Source organism: Rhamphochromis sp. 'chilingali' (genome assembly GCF_963969265.1).
Source record: "Rhamphochromis sp. 'chilingali' genome assembly, chromosome: 2".
Lineage (NCBI taxonomy): Eukaryota > Metazoa > Chordata > Actinopteri > Cichliformes > Cichlidae > Rhamphochromis > Rhamphochromis sp. 'chilingali'.
In genome coordinates, this window is record NC_137930.1 from 57,717,262 (window position 1) to 57,744,386 (window position 27,125).

Consider the following 27,125-nt stretch of genomic DNA (forward strand, 5'->3'; position numbering starts at 1 on the left):
TTTAAATGGTGTCCTTAGCCTTTATATGTTACTTTGTTACTAGCAAAGTAGCTGTTACTGTTTTTGCACCAGCAAGTTATTTCCCCAAAATGCTTGGTGTATTTTGGCATGGTGTGCAGTGTCCTTAAAAAAAAAAAAAAAAATAGACAAGTGATGGACAAGAGGAAAGTGTCATACAATAGTATTTTTGCAATATGCCCTTAAAAGAATGTAAGTAAATTGAACAGCTGGAGGGAAAAGAAAAGGTGCCAGGCCTAAAAAACAATCTATAGCAGATGAGCAATATCTGAAAGTCATATCCTAAAGAAATAGGAAAAACATCCAGAAAAGACCCCACACAGAACCTGAGAGATGCATCAGGCCCTTCAGTTGATCTGTTTACTGTCCACTGAAGCTTAAGGTGTCAGCTTTTGATCCACCACACAGTACCATCTTGAAATAGTATGACTGACAGTGGCTTTTTATTTTTTTATTTTTTTAGCAACACATTCCCAAAGCAGTAAATGCATACAGAGTAGATTGGCCTCCCTAGAGCCTGGACCTCATTATTGTAGCAGTGTGGGATCATCTTGACAGAGAACAGAATGAAAGGAGGCCAACATCCAAAGAAGAGCTTTGAATGTCCTTCAGGCTTGCCTAAGTGAGTTCAGCATGTCTTGAAGAATTAAGATGGCTGTGCAACAGATAGTATATTAAATGGACGTCCACTGTGATGTAGCCCATTGGTTATATAAGATCTGTTGTGAAAATTTCTGCCATCACTGTCTTGGTGTTTTAAAAGTGTACATGACCAGTGAGGTAGTGACCAGTAGATCTGACTGAAAAACCAAGGACACTGTATGATTGTTGACTTGATAGACAAGTCATAAGTACTTTGACTTCACATGCAATCTATTTAATTAGATGAGTTTTGTTAAATTGTGTTTTCTTTCTTTGCTTTCCAGCAACTTAACTGTATGCTTTTATATGTCTACTTGGACATGTAAAATGACTTATATCTTACCAATATTAATATAATATAATTACCCATGTAGTGGAGTGTTAAAAATACTAAAAGAGAGAATTTTATTTGGTCTGAAAAGTTGTTTTTGTTGATTGACAGCAACTTCCCACCATCTCTTAAAAAAACAAGTGTGACTCTCGAGCACGTATTATCATCCATCTGGATGTGACTTTATGAGCAGAGCCAGAAAAATGAAGCTTCCGCCTACTCACCAGAGAAAAGCTTGACTTCACTGTCAAGCGTCTCCCTCTTTATACTGACTTTGATGTTTTGCCTTTTGACTTTACAGAAACAATCCTATCACTGTGCTGTTGTTTTTTTTGGTGGAAGATGTGCAGTTTGCTTGCAATTAGGATGCCTCTTTGTATTTGAGGAAGCAGGGGAATGATATCACAAAAACACTTTTAGATGTTTTTTTTAAAGACCTCTGTCAGTAAGCTGGTGTGTTATCAGTGTGCTTTTTGGAATGTAAGGACACTGGATAAGTTGTTTGTGGAAGTAAATATATAAGAGAGTTGTATTAATTAAGTTTCATGGACTATTTTGTATGTGATAAATTAGTCACTCAGTGACTGTTGTCATTGTCTTTGTGATTAGCAGTTATGCCAGAGACAATGAGTCTGTATTTGTGTGCCTTTGTTGGTTTCCTCCTGAGAAAACAATGGTAACCAGCTACATTAGAAGACAGGAAAATGTTATATTGCAAAGCTTCCTATCTAGAACTTCTTCAATTATAATTTAATTCTTATTTGTTTTACTACACCTGCTGTGAAACACAACTCCATCCTAACTCCATTCTTTTTTCATGCTTACTGCTTAACACCCCACCTGTCATCACCTTTCTGGTGGTTGGCTTTATGACAACATGAATGCTTTGGACAAGGTAGCGTCACATAAGACTAACTAGATGTGGCACAGGAAGAGGAGTGAATCCTGGGAACTAAAATCTCTATTGATGGGGCCCTGGGGCTTGTGTGCTACTGCAGTCCAGCTGACTGTGAATCTATCTTCACAGGTATCCAAACAACACAAAGTGATAGCTCTGGATTTTTTTTTTTTTGTAAACTTCTGTGTCTAAGAGTTCACAATCCGCATGTGATATTAAACAAATAATAATTGTATGTATGTTGACCAAATGTTTTTTCTATATCTAAACCACTTTTTTAGATACTCATGGTGTTTGTGAAGTATTACACTCTAGTTTAAATCCCATTATGTCACTGAGACAATACTTTTGACAGTTGTGCTGTTGTAGTTCTCTTCAGTTCTTTTAGTTTTTTTATGAAGTCTTTGACACAGGTGGGTGCAGCATTCAAGACTTGAACTTGAACCAACTTGTTGTTGGTCTTAAAGGCACAGCTCCTTAGCCCCTATTTGGTGTGCTGTACCTCAAGGCTCCATCTTGGGTTATTGTGTGTTTTTTTTTTTTTTTGTTTTTTTTTATTTATGTTTCCTTATTGATTTTCATGAAGTACAATATTCCCGTTCATGTTATGTTGATGACATTCAAATTTACTTTCTTTCCCATTAAATACATTCCTATTTGGATGCTTGAATCAAACTGCAGCCTGTGTTTGACTGTTTAACTAAATAAGATTGGTTAACACACAATTTTCTTACCCTTAGTAAAAACAAGACTGAAAATATTGTCTCTGGAAATCAAACCTGTCTAAATGGGTTAACTGATACCCTTGGCCCTCTTACTTATTATTTTTCTTATTACTTGTTATTTATCTATTTACTTATTATCTTGGATTGTTTTTAGAAAGTCCTTTTAAATTAGAGAAGCAAGTGACCACAGTTGTTAAGACCAATTTTTACCCCTCAAGCATAAAAGGATGATGGGGTGTTGTCATCACCCTACTAGGTAGATGGGTGGTTGAATTCAGTGATTTTCATACATTAGGATTCATACAATAGGTGCTGCTATTAAAAATCTAGGATGAGTTTGAATATCAGTGACCTCCACCTCAAAGTAAAAAGAAATTGCCAAATTAAAATCCTATCTTTCTCCCATAGACTTTGAAAATATAATTCATGCTTCCATGATCAAAAAAATAAAAATGATACTAATTTGTCATTATTAGTGATGTGGTCACTTTGTGGTTCAAAAGATTATTTTCAATTTGTTTCCTAGCACCTAATTATGCTAAACTCCAGAAATCCTGGTAGATATAACACAAGTCTGCTGACATAAAACAGTCCACTTAAATGATACACGAGCTTCTTTGTTTTATCTTTTATAGAATCTCCGATATTTTCACCATTCGATGGTAATTCTGGTGCATTCAGTCAAATGCACATGTGCAAACGAGCGGTTCCCTTTTGATGTTTTCTCCTGTGCCTTCAGATTCAATCAGCCCACTTGACAAAAATAGAAGAGGCGGCTGGGAAATATCCCTCTGCGGTGGTAACAGAAAAAGACCAAGAATTCAGAAGGGAAATTGCAGTTTGACAGTAAAAAGATATGGCATCTGAGTGAACCCAGAAGTCCCTATTTTCTTCATGCTCTCTGTCTTGTGTGGTCTTGCTTTTCATTAAGGATCTGACAGTAGCGGTGTTATCACAGTAGATACAAATGCTTTCAGCAGCTGTTTTGTTTGTGTCAGCAGATTGTTTTAGTAGGAGCAGAGAAGCAGTTTTGCAAGACAGCTCTTGAAATAGAGAAAAAGGGAGAGAGAGTCATGAAATCTATAAAATGTGTGCACTGCCAAAGAAAAGGGGTAAACATTATTAGCATGTGCTGCTGATAATCACACCAAAAAGAAGGTGCATGGTCATGAAATAACAGGCCTTAAGGGGGCATTCGCATATTTTTAGAGATGGCAGGCTTGAAAGAGTCATTGGTGAAGACGGCCTGAAAGGCTCCGGCTGCCTTTGCCTGATAGGGGGTTAGTGCTGGCAAAGAGAAGGATAATGGAGAAATGATCTAGCTGCCTTATTGTTTAGAAAAAGCCCACGGCTGAGTCTGGTGCTGAGGCACACTGTAGAAGAAGCCTGGGAACAGTGACAGGTAGTAAACCGTGCAGTGCAGCTTTTAACACTTCTGACACGCTCTGGGGTACGTTCTTTTAAAGCCCAGTGTTCCTAGATGCCATCTATGGATTAAAAGGCTGACAGGCACTAAACAGCTGCCCTTTTTCAAGAAATCTATAGAGCAGTACTTATGGCTACACACCCAGTGTAACGACAGATGTCAGTCAATGTGTGAATGAGTCTTCGCCAGCGGCCCAAATGGGCACGTCTGGTAAAATGTGTCATCCTGTGAGCCAGACCTACATGTAGTTGTGATAACGCTGCATGCTATAAGACTGCCCAGTTGTTTCCTTTAGAGGTTAACATTGCATGGGAATAAATGTCAGGGCCGCGGGGTTGATGTAGTCTGAATTTGCCACACTGAGTCATTGCTCGACAGGCTCTCTCTACAGTGGGGGAGACTGCACTGGCACATCACCACCAGAGCTGTGCAAATGCCAAAAAAAAAAATCAAAATAAATAAAACGGGCATTGTTTTCATTATGCTAATCCCAAGCATGACACCAATTGTGCTGCTCATTCAGTTTTGGGGGTATTTGTCACACTTTTTAGTAAATGTTACGCAGTGGGGGAACAACTCCAAGATAACACGAATGTTGTAGTAACCAGGGGATGTACGAAAGAAAATAAAATGTTTGGTTTCAAATAAAGACAACATTTTTTGCTTTGTTTTCTTGCATTGTATTCTTTAAAACCTTCCCTGCACAGTGGTCTAAAGTAGCTGTACGAAGTAAAACCTGGTATCTGCAATATTCACTTGTATGTACAGCTGAGAAATGTGACAGAAAGGCCATTAGAGCAGAGCTGGCAATGAAATCCATCACTGGTGGGCTGAAGGACTAATGACTCAGAAACATATTCATTTCCTTGTCCCCGCAGGCACATTTAGGCACATGCTACAAACAAATCTCCATCAAATATACTTCTAGAGACACTTCAGGTCTAGGGTGCATCGTTTTTGTCACCCAGAAAGCATGTTTGTATAACTAATCATTAATCATACAGTATTGTTATGGATGATGTTCACTTTAAAGTAAGGACATAACCGAAGACTCTTTGCGATCTCCTTAAACAGTCTCCATCCAAACCCTTGTGTTTGTACGGTATAGAAAGAAAAACTCTGGTAAAGAATGAAACCAGAACTGGCTGAAGTGTCACAAAGTTACAATATATGTCCTTATACTTTATATTTTTTTCACCTTAACACAGTAAATGAATAAAAATAAGCGATTAAAGTGGTAAAAAAGTAAATGCTTTAGAAATTGCTACATTTTAAAGTATAATGTATGAGCAATACATGAATGTATGTGAGCAGCCAACCAAACCAGCCTGTGGTGTTCTGCCAGGAGCATTTTCACGCTACATGCATTTGCATTTGACACCCTAATGGCTATCTAAGGCTTCCCTATTGTTCACAAGTCTCAAACTTTGTCTATAATTACATTTTTCCCACTTCTCCAATCCAAGAAAATCTCTGTTAGTGAGTTTCTACATGGAATAGCCTTCATTAAGTGTAATTTGATTGACAGCTTTGATGATTTTATTCTTCATTATGTTGATTTCTTGACTTAAAAAAATAAATGCACGCTTAAATTTATAATAAACACTCCTGATGGTCTAATGCAAATTTTGATTTTCGCAGAGCATTTGTTACATTAATAATTTAGTTTTTGTGAAATTTTAAAATTTGTGCATTTAAATATCATGTAATATTTTTACATATAAAAGAAGGCATTATAGATATTGTACATCAAGCTGCCTTATATTTAGCAAACCCAGTAAGTCCAGTATTAATGCATTGTAATAGATGTTTTTGTACCAAAGTGCACCTCATAGTGGGAATATTTCATAGAAAATGTTTTTGTGGCCAGGTCAACACTTTTGGTTAATGATGGAATACTTAAAAATCTGGCTGTGTGTTAGTGTTAGTGGTAACTCACCAATGATTAACTAGAAGAAAATTTCACAAATAAATAAACACCTGATTTACTGCTGCTGTGGCTAATAAATTACCCTGTTGAGCTTGTCGTTTGCAGTTTTTCTTACTTGACTTCATTATAATTTTACTTACACTGTGATCCCTTTTTTCCTTTTATAAATACTTAATATCCCAAAGCTTTACAGTGGTTCCTTTTATCACAATGGATGATGTAACTTAAGAAATACAGTCTCCCAGGCTGTTGTTGTTGACCTAAATAGTAAGCAGAATGCCAGATAGGTTGCATTTTGCAGACGTATAAAGCACTTCATCTTTTCTTTTCTTTTGTGTGAAAGTGCAGCAGTGTAAGTCAGAACATTAGGAGGAGAACAGCTTCATCCAGGGTCACCTATTCAGGGTCAATTGTGAATAATTTGGGTGCAGTCTTCAGCATTGTGCTAAATACAACATTCTCTCTTATGAGATCCGCTTTCAAATGCGAACTCAACTGTCACCCATTCAGCTGCTGAGAGAGCTTTAAAAGCAATTGTCCGTATCTCTCTATCCGTAGCTCCCTTTTGCTTTGCTTATTCTCCTGATTCCTCCCATTTCTGGGGCAAATCCTTGCACATTCCCATCATGTTTTGATGGCCCACTTTTCTGCTAGTGAGACTTTACTGCAAACTGTTTCCTGGGTTTTGTACAAAGACTCATTACTGTAATGCTGTGTTGCATTATATTAGTGTGTGTTGCTAAACTGCTTCAAAGCTAATGCAGACCCGCTAGTAAGAAAAGAATCTGTATGTTTACTTGCTGTATGTCAACAGAGCAAGTTTTTAGAGATGTTCTTTAAACACTCGTTTATTTCAAAGAGTCTTTTTAGTTTTTTGACCTCAGCTGTCAGTGAATTTTCACTTTTTCTAGGCTTGTAATTAGTCTTTTGTATGATTTTTACAATAGAGCACTGATTTCTTGATATTGTATATTAAATTATTGCTGGGGAAGAAGACTGATTGTTTCAATTCACACTGGTTGTATTTTTAATCACTTACTCATAGGAAGAACTATGAACAAATCTCCACATGTTCCCAAATTTTGGGACCTAATCTATTCCCATTATCACTCAATGTCACACACTGGCTTTGTGAGGTCCAAATTGAACTCTTGCCATTTCTTTTTTTGCACTCAGTAGATTTATAGAGAACGAGCACTTTTCCTGTCCTATTCAGCTTCAAACTACTAATTAATAACTCTTTTGAATGATAAAGCTTTATTTCTAAAATCATCCTTGGATACTTCTCTTTATTTTCTGCAACTGAAGTTTAAAACAGTGTAAAATAATCAGAAATGACCTACACCCAACAAATAATCTGCTGCTCCTTGAAGCAAAGACCTGCTAGAAGCAGACTTGATTTCAAACGTGCTGTAAGGATTTGCTTCTTACTAACTGTTAGCGGTTGTGGGTTGCCCTTTGTGCACTCCTTTCCCAGCTGAAGCGGCGGGGTCATGACTTGAACTACAGCAGGAGTCTGAATCTGTCTGAAACATTAACCAGTGCAATACCTCAATCTGCTGGGACGAAAGAAAGCAATCTGCCTATGAAACCAAAGAAATCACCTCACGCCAAAAAGTATCTTTAAGGTTACACTTCTCAAATGCACACACACACACACACACACACACACACACACACACACACACACACACACACACACACTAAATGGCTTTTTTTGTGTTTCCACTCCTCTCACTATAAAGTGATATAATCTTTTATTAATGGTCAGTGCTTATCTGGTGACATGGAGACCGTTTTAATGATTAATCTGAAGAGGAAGTGCTCATTGTACACAGGGAGATCTTTAGGATCTTGGAGAACCACTGTGCTGTTTTCAGTTAAAGACGTGAGAAAGATTGTATTAATTAGAACAGACCATCAGATTGGTTAGAAAGCCTGCGAGAGATCAGGACACAGTCAAAGAGAGGTAACTTTTATCCATTCACTTTCCTAACTGCTTTTAAAATTTAGGAGCCTATCCCACCTCTCATCAGGCAATAAGCAGAGTACCCTCGACAGGTTATCGGTCTACCAGAGAGCTAACAAAGCTCAAATTCTCACATTCACACCAGTGGCCAGTTTAGAATCACAGATTAACCTGACATGCATCCAGACTAGTACCAACCTTGAAATTTTAAAGTTGTTTAACAGCGTTCATTTTGAAAGTTGTCCAAAAGCTAGAATATTAAAAATGCCTGACAAAGGGCTTAAAAATTCATTAAGTAAGCAACCAGAGCGAGCAGCTCCCTAAACCACGTCTTATTATCGATAAATTCAGCATTTTCAAAAGAAGACTGAGGCTGTTAAGCTAAAGCTGAGCTCTACTTTTTGCCTCACCGTCAAGAAACAGCATCTTTATGCAAATTCACCAGTAAGGCTGAAGCAATGAATTGTGAATTTTTAAAATATTTTTAAATATATGTATCACACATTTGGCCACATGCGATTTTTCCTACTAAACAAATTTTCAAAATGACGTGTTCTTACTCCTCTGATTATTTCTAGATTTTGTTTTGTTTTGTTTTCAGAGTTTCAAACTGGGCGGCACGACACGATCAGGCGTCAGAGATCTCAGGGTCACACCTGCTTCCCTGGCTGTGTTGAAACTCTTTCTGCCACAGGTTTATATCAATAAAACCTTTTGTAAGTCTGCTGTGGCTCTTGTAATGCTATATTAAAATTGCAGTCAAAGCGAGGAAGTGGTTCATTAGAATTAATTAGAAATTTCAGGACATTCTTTCTCTCTTGCAATCACCTCTATCTTGTAATTAGAGCGAGTGGTGGGAGGATAATGCAGCTGTGCTGTGTAGAGGGCACCAGGGAGCAAGAGAGATGCATGAGATTGCTGCTGAATACTAAACAAACTTGCTCTTTCCATGTAACAAAAGAACAGATGTCCTGTCTGACTCTTCTGTTAAAGAAGCTTTTTTTAATGTGTTTGGGTTCTTGCTGTCTGTGGTTTCCTTGAGCTTGGCTCTAGGATCCAGTAATAAAACCAAGATTTGGAATGGTGCCTAAACGCTTTAGTCATTTAGATCATTGTTGCTTTACTTGTGTGTCTGTTTAAGGACTGAAACTCTGAATTTTGAACTCTTGGGAAACCGTGTTTATCCCTAACCCCAAACGCATTTTTGGTGGCATGGATTGGCTCCAGGGCCACTGCAAATCAATATAAAGTTATTCTAAGTGATCAGAGGTCACAGCCACAGTGGTCACTGATTGGGTCAACATATAGGGGAGATTGTGGCGCCATTAAAACGTCAAATGAGTAAATATATTTTGGGAGAATGGTATTAATCCCTCCAGGAGAGATCCAGACTCTTGGAGAATCAGTTTCACAGCACACTTAAAAATTTCTTCCTAAGGCATGTTATTATTGGTTTTTCCATTAATTTGTCAGCCAATGTGTGATAGTGTCCAGGCAGACTGAGGGGTTCCTGCTGTTCCATTTTTCAAACAGGCACGTCAGATCGGTTAGTGATAATACAACAAAGTAATAATCTTGAAGTGACAGTGGCGAGCACCCATGCAACCCCCCAGTCTCGCTGCATAAAGGTCAGCTACCCTCAGTCGCAGAACTCCAGTGGGCATTTGGCACACAGTCATGGTGGGTAAGCGACAAGCTCGGCATTGACAAGCCTTTTCCTAATGAAGTGCCTGTTATCTGCAGCCGGAGTAATGACATGCAGGGGTGTGCTGCCAGGAACGCTTCTACTTGCCTTCACGGGGCAAAGGAGGAGGAGGAATAAGACAGACGGCTGACTGTGGGTGCTCAACCTTCACCTCAGCTGACCCCCTCATTAGTCACTGTGAGCACTGAGACTTGAATACTAGGAAGACTTCAGTCAATTAGATTCAGGCACAGACACGAGCTGGGTGTTTTTTTTTGTTTTTTTTTAGATTTGATTGCTTTCTTTTAGAGGCTGCCCCCCCCCAAAAAAAACAAACAAACAAACAAATCCATCAAACTAGTTATAAACTAGTTCATAATGAATTCAAATCTGTAATTGCGACTAACAATCTAAAGTTGAAACACCAGAAACGCAGCGGAATTAGAATTAATTTGCCTTGATATTTCCAGCCCCGATGGATATGAAAATACCAATATTTACCGTCCTAGTAGGCCCGTTTGGCTTTGAAAAAGCACTCGGGGAAAATATCTGGCCTTTTTGCTTCTAAAAGCTTTCATCAACACACAACTGTGTTGTAGTTCCACTGAATGGCAGTAAATATTAGCAATAAGATACTAAAAGCTTGCAGACGAACATTGTGATCTACCAGTGGGCTTCTTTTATCTGACCTACATTTGTTGTAAAAATAAATAAATAAATAGTGGAAATGTAGGATTTGCTAGGGAACAGCTTTTTTTTTCTCTGCAGAAGAAGAGCTTTTCACCAGCTTGTCTCTCATTTTTTTCTTATTATTTTGGGTTTTGTGAACAGTGTCCATAGGATTTATTAGCTGAAAAGCATTACGCTCTGCACGTAGACACTGGACAATATGATGTGTAATTTGTAATGCAACTAAAGCAGTGAAGTTATGGTCTAAAGCAGCGGTCCCCAACCTTTTTTGCGCCACGGACCGGTTTATGCCCGACAATAGTTTCACGGACCGGCCTTTAAGGTGTCGCGGATAAATACAACAAAATAAAACTAGTACCGGTACCGAAAAAAAGAAGATTTATTCATAACACACGTGAAAAGACCCAGGAAAACAGAGTTAACAATAAAAACGATAACAAAATAACTGAAAACCGATAAAAACCCTGAAAACCATATTTCACACCTGAGCCTCAACTCTTGCGGCCCGGTACCAAACGACTCACGGACCGGTACTGGTCCGAGGCCCGTGGGTTGGGGACCGCTGGTCTAAAGAACCAAAATAAGATGAAGATAAGAAATGTCAAGCTGAGTTTTGTGTGTCACAAGAGTTGCTCTCTTTTTTCTCTTTTTTGCTCTCTAAGTTCCACAGTTTCACCGATTCCTTTATTTATGGTAAATGGTCTGTATTTGTATAGCGCTTTACTTGGTCCTAAGGACCCCAAAGCGCTTTACACTATACACAATCATCCACCCATTCACACACACATTCACACACTGGTGATGGCAAGCTACAGTGTAGCCACAGCCACCCTGGGGCGCACTGACAGAGGCGACCACCACCAGTAGACAACAGGTGAAGTGTCTTGCCCAAGGACACAACGACCGAGACTGTCGGAGCCGGGGCTCGAACCGGCAACCTTCCGATTACAAGACGAACACCCAACTCTTGAGCCACGTTGCTGTGTTTACAGCATGTTTTAAAGATTCTGTGCTGGAATATGTTTTATACTGCTGGAACTACAGCTACAAGAACACAGAACACACACCAAGAATACCCGTTCAATCAATGAAATTTTGCTTTGATCTGCAGACAACCTAAAGCTACTTCCACATCTGCTTTATGAGGCTGTGGTACAGCAGAGTTTAAATGTATCCAATTTAAAAGTTAAGAACTCTAGTGTGCAACCATCACCTTAGCATTAAGCAGCAGCACCGTGTGCGCACTGAGCAGTAAAATAATTCACTGAAACGTTAATTTCCAGGATTATTATATGTTCTTTAGATTTAATTTTTTTTTTAATTTAGATTTTATCATCGTCATCTGGTAAGCTCTTTGATTGGAGTAGGCGGAGCTCAAAGGGGTCATACATCAAAGAGTGATATGATGTGTAAAATGCCCATTTATATATGAGTGCGCACAGAGCCTGAAGGAGAGAGAAATTAAATAACCACCATCATTATACCCGTTATCTCCAACTAGAGGTTTAGGTGTAGTGGAATCGCTAAGTCAAAGAAAGCCTGACTTGGTTTGTTTTATACCTTTCTGGACTTGAGGTTTAGGCTTGCAAAAGTTCCACATTAAGTCAACCCTGTGATCTTGTACCTGGCCTCATGTTTCCCAGTCAGGGTGGTAGTTGTTGAGCAGTGACAGCACTGGAGTAGCCTTAGGATTAATGGTGCTGTCTTCCCGATATTGATTAATCACCAACCTTTTAACCTCGTCACATTTACTAGGCGTATGCTCTGATGTAACGCGTTAATACCACAGAAGCCGAGACACTGAAGTGTCGTAGACAGCTCAGTTTCACATGCTTAATTAAAACTTTTTAAATGTACTTGACCTCCTGCCATTTAAGGATTTTGAATCTGCTTAAAATTTCAGCTCTGCTATTTGAGGTTATTTGAGTTTAGCTGCTCAGTTCTTCTGTATTTCCCACAAAATATGCCATGATATTGTACCGTATGTCACCCACGCACTCAATTATTACCCTGCCTGGCTTTCTGTAGCGATGCACACAGTTGTAATAATCACTTTTAATGTATTGGCAAATTAAATCTGCAGGTGTCTGCAGTTGTGTAAAACACTTCCAGTGCTAAACAATTATACTGAGAAACTCTCAGTTTGTTCTTTTGCTTCTTTCCAAACAGCGTGTTCAGAAAGAAAGTCCCCCAATCATCATATTTATTCACTGTTCACTCCACATTTTCCCCCTGGTCTTCAGCGTCCCACCTGTAGTGGCTCTATGCCCCACCAGTGGGCCCTGCTGCACAGTTTGAGAACCATTGCTCTGAGGGAAGCTTCATTGTGAGACTCAGAAATATAAGCAAACCCGAGAAAGACCTCATCACTTTTAATCCTTTCTCTTTTTAAGCTGTGTGATGGGGTTTATTCCAGACACTTCAGATGGCTCTGGCTTCGTATTAATATTAGATGAATCCAAGATATATCTGCTGGAGTGAGCAAAGCATTCTTCTAGCAGGAAATATTTCTCATTTTAAAGGCTTAGCTTTTCTTGGCTGAATTTTTTTGGGGCCATGTGCTCGAATATGTGATTTGCTGCTTTTGAATTTCAGTTTTTCTGCTCTTCTATTGCAGCGGGATGCAAAGGGACAATATCTGTTTGACCTCATCTGCCATAACCTCAACTTACTGGAAAAAGACTATTTTGGCATCAGATATGTGGATCCAGACAAGCAGCGGGTAAGTGTTTACATCTGTGAGTGTGGCAAGAGGTTTTTTGTGTTTATACTAATGTGCATTTCATTTATGGTTTTCTTAGTGAGGTACTTTTCACAAAATTAAAATCTAGTCTGAGAGAAAGAAATGCTCATCCTTGAAATACACAATATCATTAAGGTGAAAGGCATCTGTTTCTTCCTGGAGGTCAGATGAGATTATCTTTAATTAGTCTCATGTCTTTGCACGAGCTTTGAGTCTTGATAGAAAGTTCAGCTAATGCCTAATGGGCCCATTGTTTTACTAGAGAGGGAAATAGAGAACCAGTTAAAGTTGAGATGTTAAAAATTATTTAATTTACTGGAATCATAAACCTCAAATATTTAAAACGTTTTCTATAAATGGTAGTATGTTTGTGTGACATGAAACTCGCCTCATCTGAGTCACACGTTAGTCTGTTGCTAAGAAAGCTGTATTGATGTTGAAAACTTTTGCATTCCTACTTTTTGTGCACATAAAAAAAATGATCAGGGGACAATAAGGGGATTGGAAGATGATCTGACCTTAATAGTGCCAGTGAAATGGTATTAACATCCATCCGTACTTCTTATATGTTATGACATATACATTAACGTGTTTGCGTTAGTTATTGTTAAATTGAAATTGTTCATAAGAAAGGAAATTTTCAGCTCCTCAGACAATTCCTCCTTTGGTATTTTAGATAATTTTCAATTTTATTCAATCTTATTTATATAGCCTCAGGGGAATATATATTGTAATTTGACAGAAAACCCCAACACTCAGACAACTGTGCAAGAACTTAGTGATAGTGAGCGACAGTGGGACGGAAAAACACTCTTTTAACAGGAAGTAGCTTTAGGTTCAGAGAGAGAGCATCTGCAGCAAGTGATCGGAGATGAGAGAAGGGAAACAGGAGACAAAACAGTCTGTGGAAGAGATCCAGAGATTAAGAATTACTAATCATTAAATGCAAAGTGGCTTATAAACTCAAAGTGGGTGAAAAGAGGTAAATGGAGAAGAAACGCTCAGTTCATCATGGGAAGCCCCCAGCAATCAAGGCCTATTGCAGCATAACTAAGGGAGGATTCAGGGCCACCTGATCCTGCTCTAACCATATGCTTTATTGAAAAGGTCAGTGTGGCAGGGTGTGGTTTGTGGCTCAGCTGCAGGGGAGGGGTCGAGCAGTGGGTTTAGGGTGTGGTGTCAGGGGAGGCCGGCTCGCACACCTGACCTCATCACCTAATCAAGTCTACCCTGTTAAGGATGTTGCTGGGACTGGAGGGGTGAGCGGTGTGTGCTACAGAAATGGGGCAGCTGGAAAGACGGAACTTTAAAAACTGGAAAATAAAAGACGCTGAAAAACTGCAACACTGTGGTCGTCGAGTCCTTCATTGTCACAGAACGTTTTAAGCCTAATCTTAAAAGTAGAGAGGCAGTTCCTACTTCTGGTGAAAGAGTATATGGTCTTTGAGTTGAAACTAGAGTGCTAAGTTTTTAAACTGCCTTGTTTTATCTCTGGCTTCCAAACTTTTAAAAGCAGAAGCTGTTGAATGTGAACTAAGAGTGACTTTTTTGCACACATTACTGTGTTGCGTTGTGTCAAAACGACGTGCATGCCTGCAGTTTAAAATTTGAATGTTTTTGATTTAGACCGAGATTGTGGTCCAGAGTGAAAAGTTGTGTTCTTCGGTGTCTCTTACTCACGCCACCTTTCAGACTGAAGGCCGTCCCAACAGGCGCTTCTGCTGTGAGGCATATAGTTGCACTGCTGGATTCATGAAGTATTAACATGTTCACAGATCGTGTTGTAGCTCTTCAGACAAGAACCAATTTCTGCTGATGCTGCATTTCCTATGCTGTCACTCAGGGCTATTTTGGTGGTTGTTGCTGTGGGTGGGTTGGGTTGGCGAGAAGACAACACCGGCGAAAGATGGAGAGAGAATACGATTCCAGTGAAATGCAGGATCTGAATCTCGCTCTAGAAACACACAAGTGTAGCCACCAGAGCCCGGTATTAGTATTATTGTCATGTGTGTATTTTATTAAATTTTATAATGTAACGTGATAATAATAATAATAATAATAAAAGATCATCAATGTGGCATATTATTTAAAAAATGCAAATAAACAAAACAAAATTAAAGTCTGATTTTTTGGGTAGATAAAATATTACCAAAGCTGCTGAAAAATGTTATTATGATTATTAGTATTTAAATGAAGTATTAAAATGAGATATATTTCTATTGTTGAAACCACATTATGGATCAATTTTAATTATAATAAAATAAAACTGTGTCATTTGTGTTGCTTTTCAAAAATTCTCTTTTACAGGTATAATTTATTTTTTCATCTTTTGAGTACAAGAGTGTAGCTTTAAAATGTTTCTGGCTATTCCTGCCTGCTCAGCCACATTTTCATGCACAAACTGTAAACTTTGTTTAAACTGCTTAACTTGCGGTCATTAATTTATTATGTCAGATGACTGAATAAACTAATTGAAGTATTATTCTATGGAGTAAATCAGAGTTATATATATCTTTGAATGCTTTAATAAAGAATAAACATTTAATATTAAAGGGAATGGGAAACATTATCTATTACTTTTCCATAATTATTTTATTTACCTGAAGTATTTGATGATGTCATTAAAGAAACCTCTGGAAATTCTTTAGGTTCAATGCAGCATTCGCTTATTGCACTGATCAATCTGTACCGCTCTGACACTATACATGGTGTTAGCAGGTTTTCCCACGTAAAACTGTCAGCAGTAACAGCTGATGTGTGGATTACTCTCAGGGGATGTTTGTGACATTTGTATCTGTCTGTTTTTCTGTCAAATGCAGCATTGGTTGGAGTTCACAAAGTCAATTGCAAAGCAAATGAAATGTAAGTACTTCAGTTACTTTTTGTGTCTTTATAATTAAAGAAGCTATTAAGCAAGAAAGCTATTAAGCTATTAAGAAATTAAGTTGGGAAATCTTTTAAAATCGCATACATTATGTAGCAATATGATGTACATTTGATGTAGCAACAGAAAAAGCTAGTTGCTTAGTTTATTAAATTTAAATAATTTAATGCAATGAAAAAAGATCAATAGTTATTTGTCAGTCTGATCGGGGGAACGTAAACAGTTTGTTCAAGTCTGAAGAACTGTGCTTTACATTTTAGTCATTTGGTCTGATGTATCAGTTGTATTTCTATTGTTATGTTTCTAATAGTTAAATCTTTGCTGCTTCCTTGTTCAGGTTACTCTATACAATGTTTTTATTATCTCAGTAAGACTTTCATCTGGATAAAAAAAAAGAGATTATTATAGATTATAATTGTTATAATCTAAGTTTCCTCGTGGAAACCGTTAAAAGGAGGACTTTCTAACAGTATTTTTTGTACAATATTGCATGTAGATCTGAATATTTCTCCCAAAAAGTCTTCTGCCTTGTATAGTTGAAGAGGTTATATTTTTATTGTACCTGGCCTCATTAAATTGATTAAATTGTTGGTTGATTTTTTTTATTTTTAGCAGAGTTACAGAGTGTATGCATCGATCAAGAGACACAAAGACCTATAAATTAATTTGACCAAAGACATTTCTAAAAGCACTTGTCAGATTTCACGTTTCTGCTGATTGTTGGCAATTATTGAAGTTATCCTCGCACATGTCTCAAATATTTCCTGTTTGTTTCCTCCAGCTCAGCCTCCGTTCACCATGTGTCTGAGAGTTAAGTTCTACCCTCCTGATCCTGCTTCTCTCAAGGAGGAAATCACTAGGTATGACCCACTGTGGTGGCTTTCACTTCAGATGAGTTGATAAAGGCTGTTTGTGTTTTCTTGTTTTTCTAAAGCTAAAGTTTGCTAAAGAGGGAAAGAAGAGAGATGGCAGCTGTGCTGGGGCGTTGTTTTGTTTCTTCGGATTAGATTTGTGCTGTGAAACTTCTAGACTGAGCAAACATGCCTCTTTCTGAAACATTATTCATGTGCCTTCATAATTAAAATGCTTGAGCACTTTACCGTCTAAAACGTTATGATGAATATTACACAGAACACCATTACAGAGGAATGTAACAGCCTTCTCTGGCAGTGCTGAAAGTTAATGGTTGGAAGATTAAAAGCAACATCATGCAAGATTTTTGTGCAAACGCACACATTCTCCATGTAATAATCCTCTTCAAATGTAGTCCTGTCTTAATAACGTATCACTTTAAATTGGTGAAAGTAACACTTTCACTCGGACCGAACAGCTGTGAGTTCACACGGCGTCAGTTTGCACTTGTATTCATTACTGACAGGAGAGAGGTCCGCTCCGTCTCTCTCTCTGCTGTGTAATAAGATGCATTCATGTTTTCTATTGTACCTAAAGAATAGATGAGTAGATGAGATGGGGGCAAAGGTTTCTAATTGAAAGTGGAAATGAATTAGAGAGAAAGGAGTGAGTTCATGGTTATTATTATAGTGCAGTGGGCAGAGCATGGTGCAGACCACAGACAAGACAAATAATCAGTTGCATGCTCATTCACTGCGTACGCCCACTCATTGAAATTGGACTGTTTGGACACTATGTTAATACCAAATTAAATTCAAGGCAAAATAGGCAGCTTTTTGATAAGAGATAAAAATACACTCACCTGCCACTTCATTAGGTATACCCTTTCAACTGCTTGTTAAGGAGCTATTTCAATAACTCAGTGTATTTCAGCAGTTAAGACGACCCGCTGAAGTTCAAACTAAGCGTCAGAATTGGGAAAAAATGTGATTTAAGTGACTTTGAGGATCGACTATCTTGTTTTAGCTCATTCCGATTGATCGTCTCATTTAGTGTTTGACATTATGTTGACATTAGCTTGTCATTTTTCAGATGCTCATTGTTTTTAGAGTTTTCAGCTTTAAGTGACTAACGCTGCCTTACACACAGTGAAACTGGACTAGATTGCTTTGAGCTTGACCAGCCCGGTCTGATTAGTCTGGATTTCTGCTGTAACATCCAGATCAGAACTTGGTGTAAACAACATGAAAGGATGGATCCATACTGCCTTGCATCACCGGTTCAAGCTTTTGGTTGTGGTGTAATGGTGTAAGAGGACACTTTGGGACATTATGGGCCCCTTAGTGCCAACTGAGCGTTGTGTAAATGTCACACCTTACACAAGTATTGTTGATGACCATGGCCATCCCTTTATGAGCCCGTCAGTATGGACCTCTGTGTGAGGAATGTTTTCAGCACTTTGTTGAATCTATACCACAGTGGACCTTATGAAGTGTCCAGTGAGTGTTATTTGTAGTTACAGGTTATCTTTATTGCAGCATGGTGTTGATTTTCACCACCTACAATAAAACAAAAAAACACAGTTTTATTTGCCTCCTGTTTCCTTTTTGGTTTGTTTATTGATGGCAGATGTGAGTCCTTGTGGCTATTCCATGTATAAGCTAATGCAGTGGCGTTTCAATGTCCATTATGCAGAACTGTTCTTTTAGCACAGTTTGGTATGGTTATGGTTATAGCATCTCTCTTCACCTGTCTGCACTTCTACTTTGATTCTAACTTACTAAATATAGGCAATATTTTTTATCCCAGTAACATCCTTGACATCCTTCTTTCAGCCCTTTATAATCACGAGTGAAAATCTGCTATTATGTATAAAAGAATTAGTTGGCTATGCTCATTAGTGCTCATATCAGTGTGCAGATGTTTTGAAGTGTAATCAAAAGATCAGCAGCCATCAGCACCAAATAGCTGGGGATGTTGTTGTGCGTGCAGTTTACTCATCATATTTTTAAAAGGGTCTGTGAATCTGCTGCCATGTGAATAACATGGGATGTCTCCATTTTAAAAAAAAAAAAAAAACATTGTGGAAATGTTCTAGACACTAAAAAGAAAGCAGGTCTTGGGGTTTTTTTTAGTGTTTTTTCACCTCTAACTATAACAACAGTAATGATAATGGTAGTAATAATAATATTCATCTCTACTATTATTCATCATCATCTTTGCTGCAAATCATTAAGGTTCGCGATTCAGGAGCTGATTGGTTCGATGAGCCTGAAACTAGGCAGGAGATTTTAAGAAAAGCACAGCGGCATCAGTAGCAGCTTCTCCCTCGGGGTCTTTCTGCCATTATTTCACCCAAAACAAAACCCTCATTTCAACTAAATCAAAAAGAAATATTCAAACCACCCATGGGGAACACGAACACAACATGTAGCCTTTGCTCGGGTTTGCCATGCCTGCTTGCTTCATCGTTTACCTGCTAATGTTCACTAAGAAAATCAGCTGTATTTATGACCAGTTTTCTTATAATCAGTGAGAGCAGCTGACGTGGTTTTTGTCCTTTGTAGATATCTTGTCTTCCTGCAACTCAAGAGAGACCTCTATCACGGTCGGCTCCTGTGCAAAACCTCGGATGCGGCTATGCTGGCTGCCTACATCCTTCAAGGTAATGAAAAGTGACAGATGGAAATTACTTGTACCACTCTCTGCTTCTCACTGTGTTCTCAACCTCTGTTTTACTGTGCCTCATAGAGCACCGTCCTGATAAACACCACCAGCCAAGCAAAATAGATTTTCTGAGGATTTTTTCACAAGAACGAAAAATACTCCTCAGAGAGTTCCCTAACATGATGCAATGAACTTTTCGCTCTATGTGATTTAGCAAACTACTCAGAAACAATGAAAGCTTGTTCTGTACCGTATGATAATTACGTCAGTTGCGAGGTAATGAACAAGAAAATCGCACTCTGTTATAAAGTCTTTGAAGCTGTTATCTGGCATCTTGTCATCTTTGAACCACACACACAGTCTCAGCTGGCTTCACATGGAGGCAGGTCCTCCTGAGGAGGATGGCCTGATGAATTAAACATAGGCTGCCTGGTCAGCTCCTCTTTGCAGAGAGGAATCAACGTCAGGGTCATCTAAGGGAGAACAAAACGGCAAGAACCACAAACAAATCTGGCCATGTTTAGCCCGACTCCCCTGGCATTTAAATCTAACGTCTATCTGATATGAATGTCTGTGGACATGTTTAAAATGTAAATCTTTTTTATTTTGTTATTCCCCCTCCAGCTGAGATCGGTGATTATGACCCTGGGAAGCATCCTGAAGGTTATAGCTCCAAGTTCCAGTTCTTTCCTAAACATTCTGAGAAGTTGGAGCGAAGGATTGCGGACATACACAAGACGGAGCTGATGTAAGAGCCAAAATATATGACCTGCAATCGCTCAGCCAAAAGAAACACTAGACTTGCTTTGACATTTATGTAATTGACTGGCTTGATGAGGTATCAATGGTTTGCGCTGGGCTGGATAGACAGATTATCATCTGTTATTTGAGCAGATAGCGGAGAAAAGCACTTAGACTGTAGCTTGCCCTTTATTTGAACAGTTATTAGCGATGGGTCCTAGCCACAGCATTAACCTGATAAGTAGCAGTGAAAGTGATCTGATGGAGCGGGTTCATGAAGAGGCACAGGAAAAAACACTTTGGAGACAGCTGCTGAGCTGATTAAGCATTTCATTCATTCATCTGCATCATTTTTAAAAATGAATGAATGAGCCACCGTGTTATCTTGCATTATTTTGAGGTTGTTTAATAGTTAAAGGTGTCTGGAACAAATAGGGGGCAAGTAAAACAAAAATAAAAAAATAAAAATCAGTTTAAAGAAATAATCTGAGTCACAGTAGAGATAGAATTGCAAAAGCCTACTTTAGATGCTGTGGGAGGACAAACCATATGAGACACTGCTGCCCACTAGTGGTGTGTCTTTTACTTAATACCATGTAAGCACAGAGCTGCCCTGAATACTTAGGTTAATGTGACAGCCAGAAAGAAGCTGACATCAATAATAAGTGTTTCTTTTTGTTTTTTGTCATCCTATAGTTTATTTGCTTCAATTGATCTTGTGTTCATATTTGATCTGTTTGGGCGCTTATTCATCTTTACCTCTTTTAGTCTCACTAAACGAGTAGATCTCATTATTGGAAATGTATTTGTTCGTTCCTCTCTTCCAAGCCTTTTCACATTTAGACATCTCGATATTTAATTTTTAATGTTTGTGGTGGACTGACACAGAAAATCTCTCTTAGTGGACAGAAACCTGAAACATCAGAGCGAAATTTCCTACAGAAAGCTCAGATGCTGGAGACGTATGGTGTTGATCCACATCCATGCAAGGTTGGGTGGCATTTTTTTAAAATTACTATTTTGCTCTCTTTAGACATGTTGTAAATGCTTTTCTGTCCATTTTGAATGGTTAAATATTCCTTTGGGATCCTCTTCGGTTTTATGTCATTAAGTTTTATTTTGAAATTGTTTTGTGTGCTTCAGGATGTATCTGGGAACCCTGCTTTTCTCGCCTTCACGCCGTTCGGTTTTGTGGTGCTTCAGGGAAACAAGAGAGTTCATTTTCTCAAATGGTGAGCCAAATGTGAAACATTTTCTCATGTGAGCCAATCGCAGCGCACTCCTCGAGTACTCAACTCACAGCAGATCTGTGAGAAGACAAGCATTTTTACTGCGGGCCTTTAGTTAATCTTATTTGACATACATGCTTTTTATGCAGAGTAATCTACATGAAACAGCGCGTGCACAGCAGCTGGATGTACAGTCACAGTCAACAGAGCGACTCCATCTGCCTCTACCTGTGACACGTGCCGGGGGCTCGCATGAACACAGATGGCTAATTACAGCAGCTAAACTGCAAACTAGATCAAGAAAAGATACTAGGAGCTTGTACTTGCAGCTGATTTGAGCTTAATTTAATTCAGGAAAATGCCTCATTGGTTAAATGAAAGTCTACACAGCATGGTGCATTTCTGTTAAACTTTTACCTGCATGCTTTTAAGTCAAGAGGTTACCGTCATGATTATGCAGCCAGACTTATTATGTAATATGTTTGCAGCATTTAGGCTAATGGCTTTGTTTGCTTGCCATCAGCAGCACTCAGATTTCCCTTGCTCTCCATTCCCTGTCTGCAGGGAATATTAACACTTTTTTATTTTGGCATCCAAAACATATCTGTGACTGTTTATGCGAACTATAATGAATATTTAAAGAGGCTGTGGCTTTGTGTGCATTGTCTTTCGGACAGGAACGAGGTGACCAAACTCAAGTTTGAAGGCAAGACTTTTCACATATATGCAAATCAGAAGGAGGTGAGAGCATGAATTGTTGGAAAAAGCATGTTTTGATGACAGTGTGTCTGTAGAAAGTTTCCATCAGAATTTGTTATATTGTCCTGCACGCCCACTTATTTTCAACGTGCAGGACAAAAAGATCATCTTGACATACTTTGCACCCACACCGGAGGCATGCAAGCACCTTTGGAAGTGTGGAGTGGAGAATCAAGCTTTCTATAAGTAAGTCATTTAATTGTTCTTTTCAACCTTTCATCATGATGTAGTTGCTCTGACAGGCAGGGTAGGATTATGGTACCTCAGTATCCTCAGAGCACTTCCCTTCCTGGTTGTTTTTCAGCGAGAAAATGAGGTGTGAGCTGCTGCTGACCTGTAGTGAACGACTGTGCACTGGCACGAGACCACAAGCACTTTCGTGCTCCTTCTGAGATATGGATCCCCTGACTTAGCCATGAGTAACTGTGCGAGTCTCCTCTGTTCTCTGCAGCCCAGGAATCATGGTTAACAGAAAAAAAACCCCCAAAAGCTCAGTGTGTGAGCTCAGAGGCTCCCAGCGTGACCCTTTCAATGACTCCCTGAAGTGGCAGACTGTTAATCTCTTATCAGCCTTCCATTTATTAAAATCTTACTGTTCTTGGAAGTCTGTGGGAGCAAAAGAGGACACACGATAGAAGCAAAAATATCCCTAGAAAGCAACATGAAATATTAAATATTCATGTCTCACTTAGTATGACAATATAAACATTGAGTCCTGTATGGAGCCGTGTTGAGGATGCACTGCCCAAAGTGCAAAGAGATGAGATGCATAATTTAATAAAAAGAATATTTGATCCTAGTTTCTCGTTTGTTCTGAGATTCAGAAAACAAAAGATCACAGGCATTCGGGGTTTAACTGTGTGTTCGTATTAGGGTCATATTCTCCCTAGAATATATGGGATATTGTCATTGCTTTCCTTCTTGCTGTCTTTGATTGAATGCTTTACTTTTACTTTTTTGTTTTGTTTTTCTCTTCTTTTCCTTTTTCCATCAGGCTTGAGAAGTCAAGTCAGGTTCGCACTGTGTCCAGCAGCAACCTATTCTTCAAGGGCAGCCGTTTCCGCTACAGGTAGAGTACACGACAAGGCAATATGACTGATGACAGGGAGGGGAGGACACTGCAGAAAACCCCCAGCTGGAGTGGAGAGAAGTGTTCCCAGAAGACTTGGCCCTCCTGGCCTTCTGTGCTTTAAAGTCAGGGTACCTTTGCCTGGAGGAAAGGACTGACACCTACCAAGACAGAGGACACAGAGGGGGAAATGAAGGGGACTGATGTCATGACACGCTTTTTTCTTTGGATCTGTTTTAAATCTATATTACGACATAAAAATTACGGAATATTTAGATACTTGCCAGCCACTTTATTAGGTACACTGTGCTAGTAGCGGGTTTGATTCCCTTTTGCTTCTGTTTTAAATCTTCATGGCAGATTCAATAAGGTGCTGGAAACATTGGAAATAAGGTTTAAATGATACTTAATAAGTACCACGGGGCTTAAAATGAATATCCCCCACAACATTACACCACTGTCGCCGTTGGTACGCAGCAGGATGAATCAATATTTTCATGTTGTCTACACCAAATTTTGAATCTACCTGCTAAATGTCTCATGAGACATTGAGACTGATCAGACCAGGCAATGTTTTTCCAGTCGTCTGTTCTGAGCCTGCCCAAACTGTAGCCTCGGTTTCCTGTTATTAGCTGACAGGAGTGGCCTGTGTGGTTTTTCTGCTGCTGTACCCATCTGCTTCAACATTGTGATGTGCATTCAGAGATGCTCTTTTTTTATACTTTGCTTGTAACGAGTGGTTATCTGAGCTACTGTTTCCTTGCTATTGGCTCGAAGCAGTCTGGCCACTGTCCTCTGACATCAACGGGACTTTTTTTCACTGGAGAACTGATGCTCACTGGGTATTTTCTCTCTTTTAATCCATTCTCTGTAAACCCTAGAGATGGTTACGTGGGAAAATCCCAGTAGATCAGCCCGTCTAGCACCGACAGCATTCAAAGTCACTTAAATCCCCTTTCTTTCCCATTCCTATGCTCAGTCTTGACCATGCCTACATGCAGTGAATTTAGATATTTGCGTTTGAACAGTTGAACAGGTGTACCTAATTAAGTGGCCAAAGAGTCTAGTTTATTACTCCTGTCTACATTAATCTAATTATAATTCTTGTATTTTTGTTTATACTGGTTTTCAGATATCGATTTTAAGATTTCTGACTCTTTAGTTTGTAATGGAAAAATTACATTTAAAATTTGTCTCTTTTTGCAAACATTGTTCTGTTTAAATCTTCTTTTGAAAAGTTATTAGTAAAGCTCCTTACACCAGCGATAAGGAAGCATTTTGGCCATAGTAGAAAATCTTAAACTCTAAGAAAATAAACTTAAACCTGTCTGCATAAATACAGCTGAAGGAATGTGACAAAGCAGTCATAGAGAACTTCTGGGTCTGCAAAAGAAAGCCAATGAGGAAGTGCCTTTAAAATGGCATTTCAATTTTTTTCTCATGACCAGAAAGCATGACACTCCTCTAGTTGCAAAAAAAACAACAAAAAGTATTGAGTTTACAGAAAAGCCTGCTTCTTAATTTATGACCTTTTTATAAAAATTTTCATAATGCATTTATTGTCTTAATCACCAGTTTTAAGTCTTGGTTAATACAACATCATGTTCATTTTGTAAATTATAATCCCATTTAGAAAACAAAGGAGTGTGTATGCTTAAAAGCATGGCTACTTTTAGATTGACCTCAGTTTCTCAGTGACAAGATGGCGAAAACACTCGAGTCAGTTAAATGTGGAGTTCACTTTTAAAGGGCAAACCATGATCATTGTTTTTATATTTTTTGCCAAGAAGTCTGTGTGTGCATTTGTCTTACTGGGTGTAATTCAGTTACAAACTGCTGAATTCACCAGGACAAAATCAATCATGATGCTCATCTACTATACTCATCCACTGCAGTTATAGCTTTCATAGCATTGGGTGAGACCGTGGTGGGTGAATGGTTTTGTGCGTGTGAGCGTGCGTGTATGTGGAACTCATCCTGAGCATCGTCTCTGTGCTTTATAACAGTGGGCGAGTGGCAAAAGAGGTGATGGAGCAGAGTGCCAAAATCAAACGCGAACCTCCAGAAATACACAGGTAGAGTTATGAACTCAGGAGAGGTCAGAATGTTTGATCACAATTTTCTTTAATTTCCTCCATTTTCTTAGGAACCAAGCTACTGTAGATGTCTTTATATCAGCAGCGCCTACTGGCCACAGTACCTTCACTCACAGCTCAGATGTTTACGCATTCCTGTCTGTGTTTGTCTCTGCAGGGCAGGCCTCGTGCCTAGCAGAAGTTGTCCATCCATCACCCACGGGCCGCGGCTCAGCAGCGTACCGCGCACGCGTCGGAGGGCTGTGCACATATCTATCATGGAGGGTAAGAACTGAGTTCCTCACTATTACCGTACCAAGTGCCAGGGGCTGTTCACTTGAATAACTGACACGCAAAATTTGAAATCGTCAATATGAAGATCTAATCTCGATCTTATGGGTGAGATCCTCCTCTTCTTGAGAAATTTAAAAAAAAAAAAATGCTTGTACACACAAGCACATGATGTAACTAGAGCTGTTTGGAGCAGTCCATGCTGGTGGGACGTGCTGCAGGTGTGTGCGTCCGTCAGCGTGCCTCACTTCAGTGCAGCATTTTGGAGATGTGTGTATGTTTGACCGCATGTTGTGCCAACACTGTGGCAACTAAAGTCACTTATTCAGCCCACCTGCAGGCCTGCTGGCCCTGAACAGGTGGCTTGAGTGTTTCTGTTATCTGAGATGGACACAGCAGGTGTACACCCCTTTTGTGGGTTAGGGTTAGACCTGGTCTGCCTGCCTGGCTTTTAAGTACATACCACCACTCAGTGGACTCAGAGGTCAGAAGCAGGTGTACCGTCTTAGAGGGTCTTTTGCTGTGGGTTGAAGAAAGCTCCCCGCACCCCTCCTCACCCACCCACCAGTGTGTGTGCTGACTGGGTGACTTGCAGCGGTATTAATACGCCAGCTGAAAATAACCTGGGTCTTTTACTCCATTTATGTCACTGGGTTGGGTGGGGCCAAACCAGGCCAGGCCAATGCTAGTGATTGTAGTACTGGTGTAGGAACCCACTCTTTCACCTCCGCAACTAAAGCAGAACCCTTCGGCCTAACACAAACACACCCTGTGGCCTGGACTCTGGAAAGGGACCATAAGGACAGGATAAGCACGCGCACGCTGCAGCCATGGTGAAGTGTCTGATCCGCATCACCACACGGGTGAATGTCCACCTGCGTATGATCAATCATTGCTACCGGGATGTGAAAGTTCGCGTGCTGAGCCTGGGGCCTCGACTGCTGGGGAAGGCCCTGGGCGTCCTGCCCCTCTACCCTGCCCTGACTGGGCTGCAGGGGTCTGACAAGATTACCCCTCTTTCTGGCGCTTCGCTACCTTCCGTTCAGCCCAGCAATCCTCCAGGTAAACTCACCACAGAACCAGCCAGGAGTGTGCTTTACATGGACTGGCCGGTTCTCTATTCTAAATTAGTCTCTGCCTCCTGAGCGAGGTGAAAGTGATACAAGTCCTGTGGTCTTCTGCGCTTCCAGCTTATTGGACAGGCAAATTTAAGTCGCTGTTGTCATATTTCAAGAGTACAGCACGATAATGTGGTGTGTGTGGTTTCTGTAAAAGTTTTATTATGCTAGAGTGTTCAAAATTTAGAGCTCTAAATATGGCAGATACAAATGGCAAACACATTTTCTACTCACTGGCTCGCTGCTGTAAGCAGAACACAGGATAAGCTGAGGCAGATCTACTCTGAGTAAAGATAGCCGCTGACATTCACACAGCCTTTATGCTGCTTTCTTTTCACTTGACTTAAGTTTCATGTCCGCAGAGGCTTAGGTGCCGGGCATAAT

At 39.5% G+C, this 27,125-nt stretch overlaps 1 protein-coding gene across 2 annotated transcripts in view; it reads left to right on the top strand.

Moving 5' to 3' along the window:
* Positions 1-27,125, top strand: part of frmd5a (FERM domain containing 5a) — a 69,221-nt gene that overhangs the window by 35,191 nt on the left and 6,905 nt on the right. Inside the window, exons 2-13 of one of the 2 annotated variants that reach the window (XM_080874120.1) lie at positions 12,931-13,035; positions 15,876-15,918; positions 16,722-16,800; positions 19,360-19,457; positions 20,084-20,207; positions 21,103-21,190; positions 21,344-21,432; positions 22,107-22,170; positions 22,283-22,374; positions 23,183-23,257; positions 25,264-25,332; positions 25,511-25,617. In XM_080874120.1, the coding sequence (XP_080730246.1) occupies positions 12,931-13,035; positions 15,876-15,918; positions 16,722-16,800; positions 19,360-19,457; positions 20,084-20,207; positions 21,103-21,190; positions 21,344-21,432; positions 22,107-22,170; positions 22,283-22,374; positions 23,183-23,257; positions 25,264-25,332; positions 25,511-25,617 (1,033 nt within the window). The remainder of the gene's footprint in view (positions 1-12,930; positions 13,036-15,875; positions 15,919-16,721; positions 16,801-19,359; positions 19,458-20,083; positions 20,208-21,102; positions 21,191-21,343; positions 21,433-22,106; positions 22,171-22,282; positions 22,375-23,182; positions 23,258-25,263; positions 25,333-25,510; positions 25,618-27,125) is intronic. The other variant, XM_080874121.1, reaches the window with a different exon arrangement.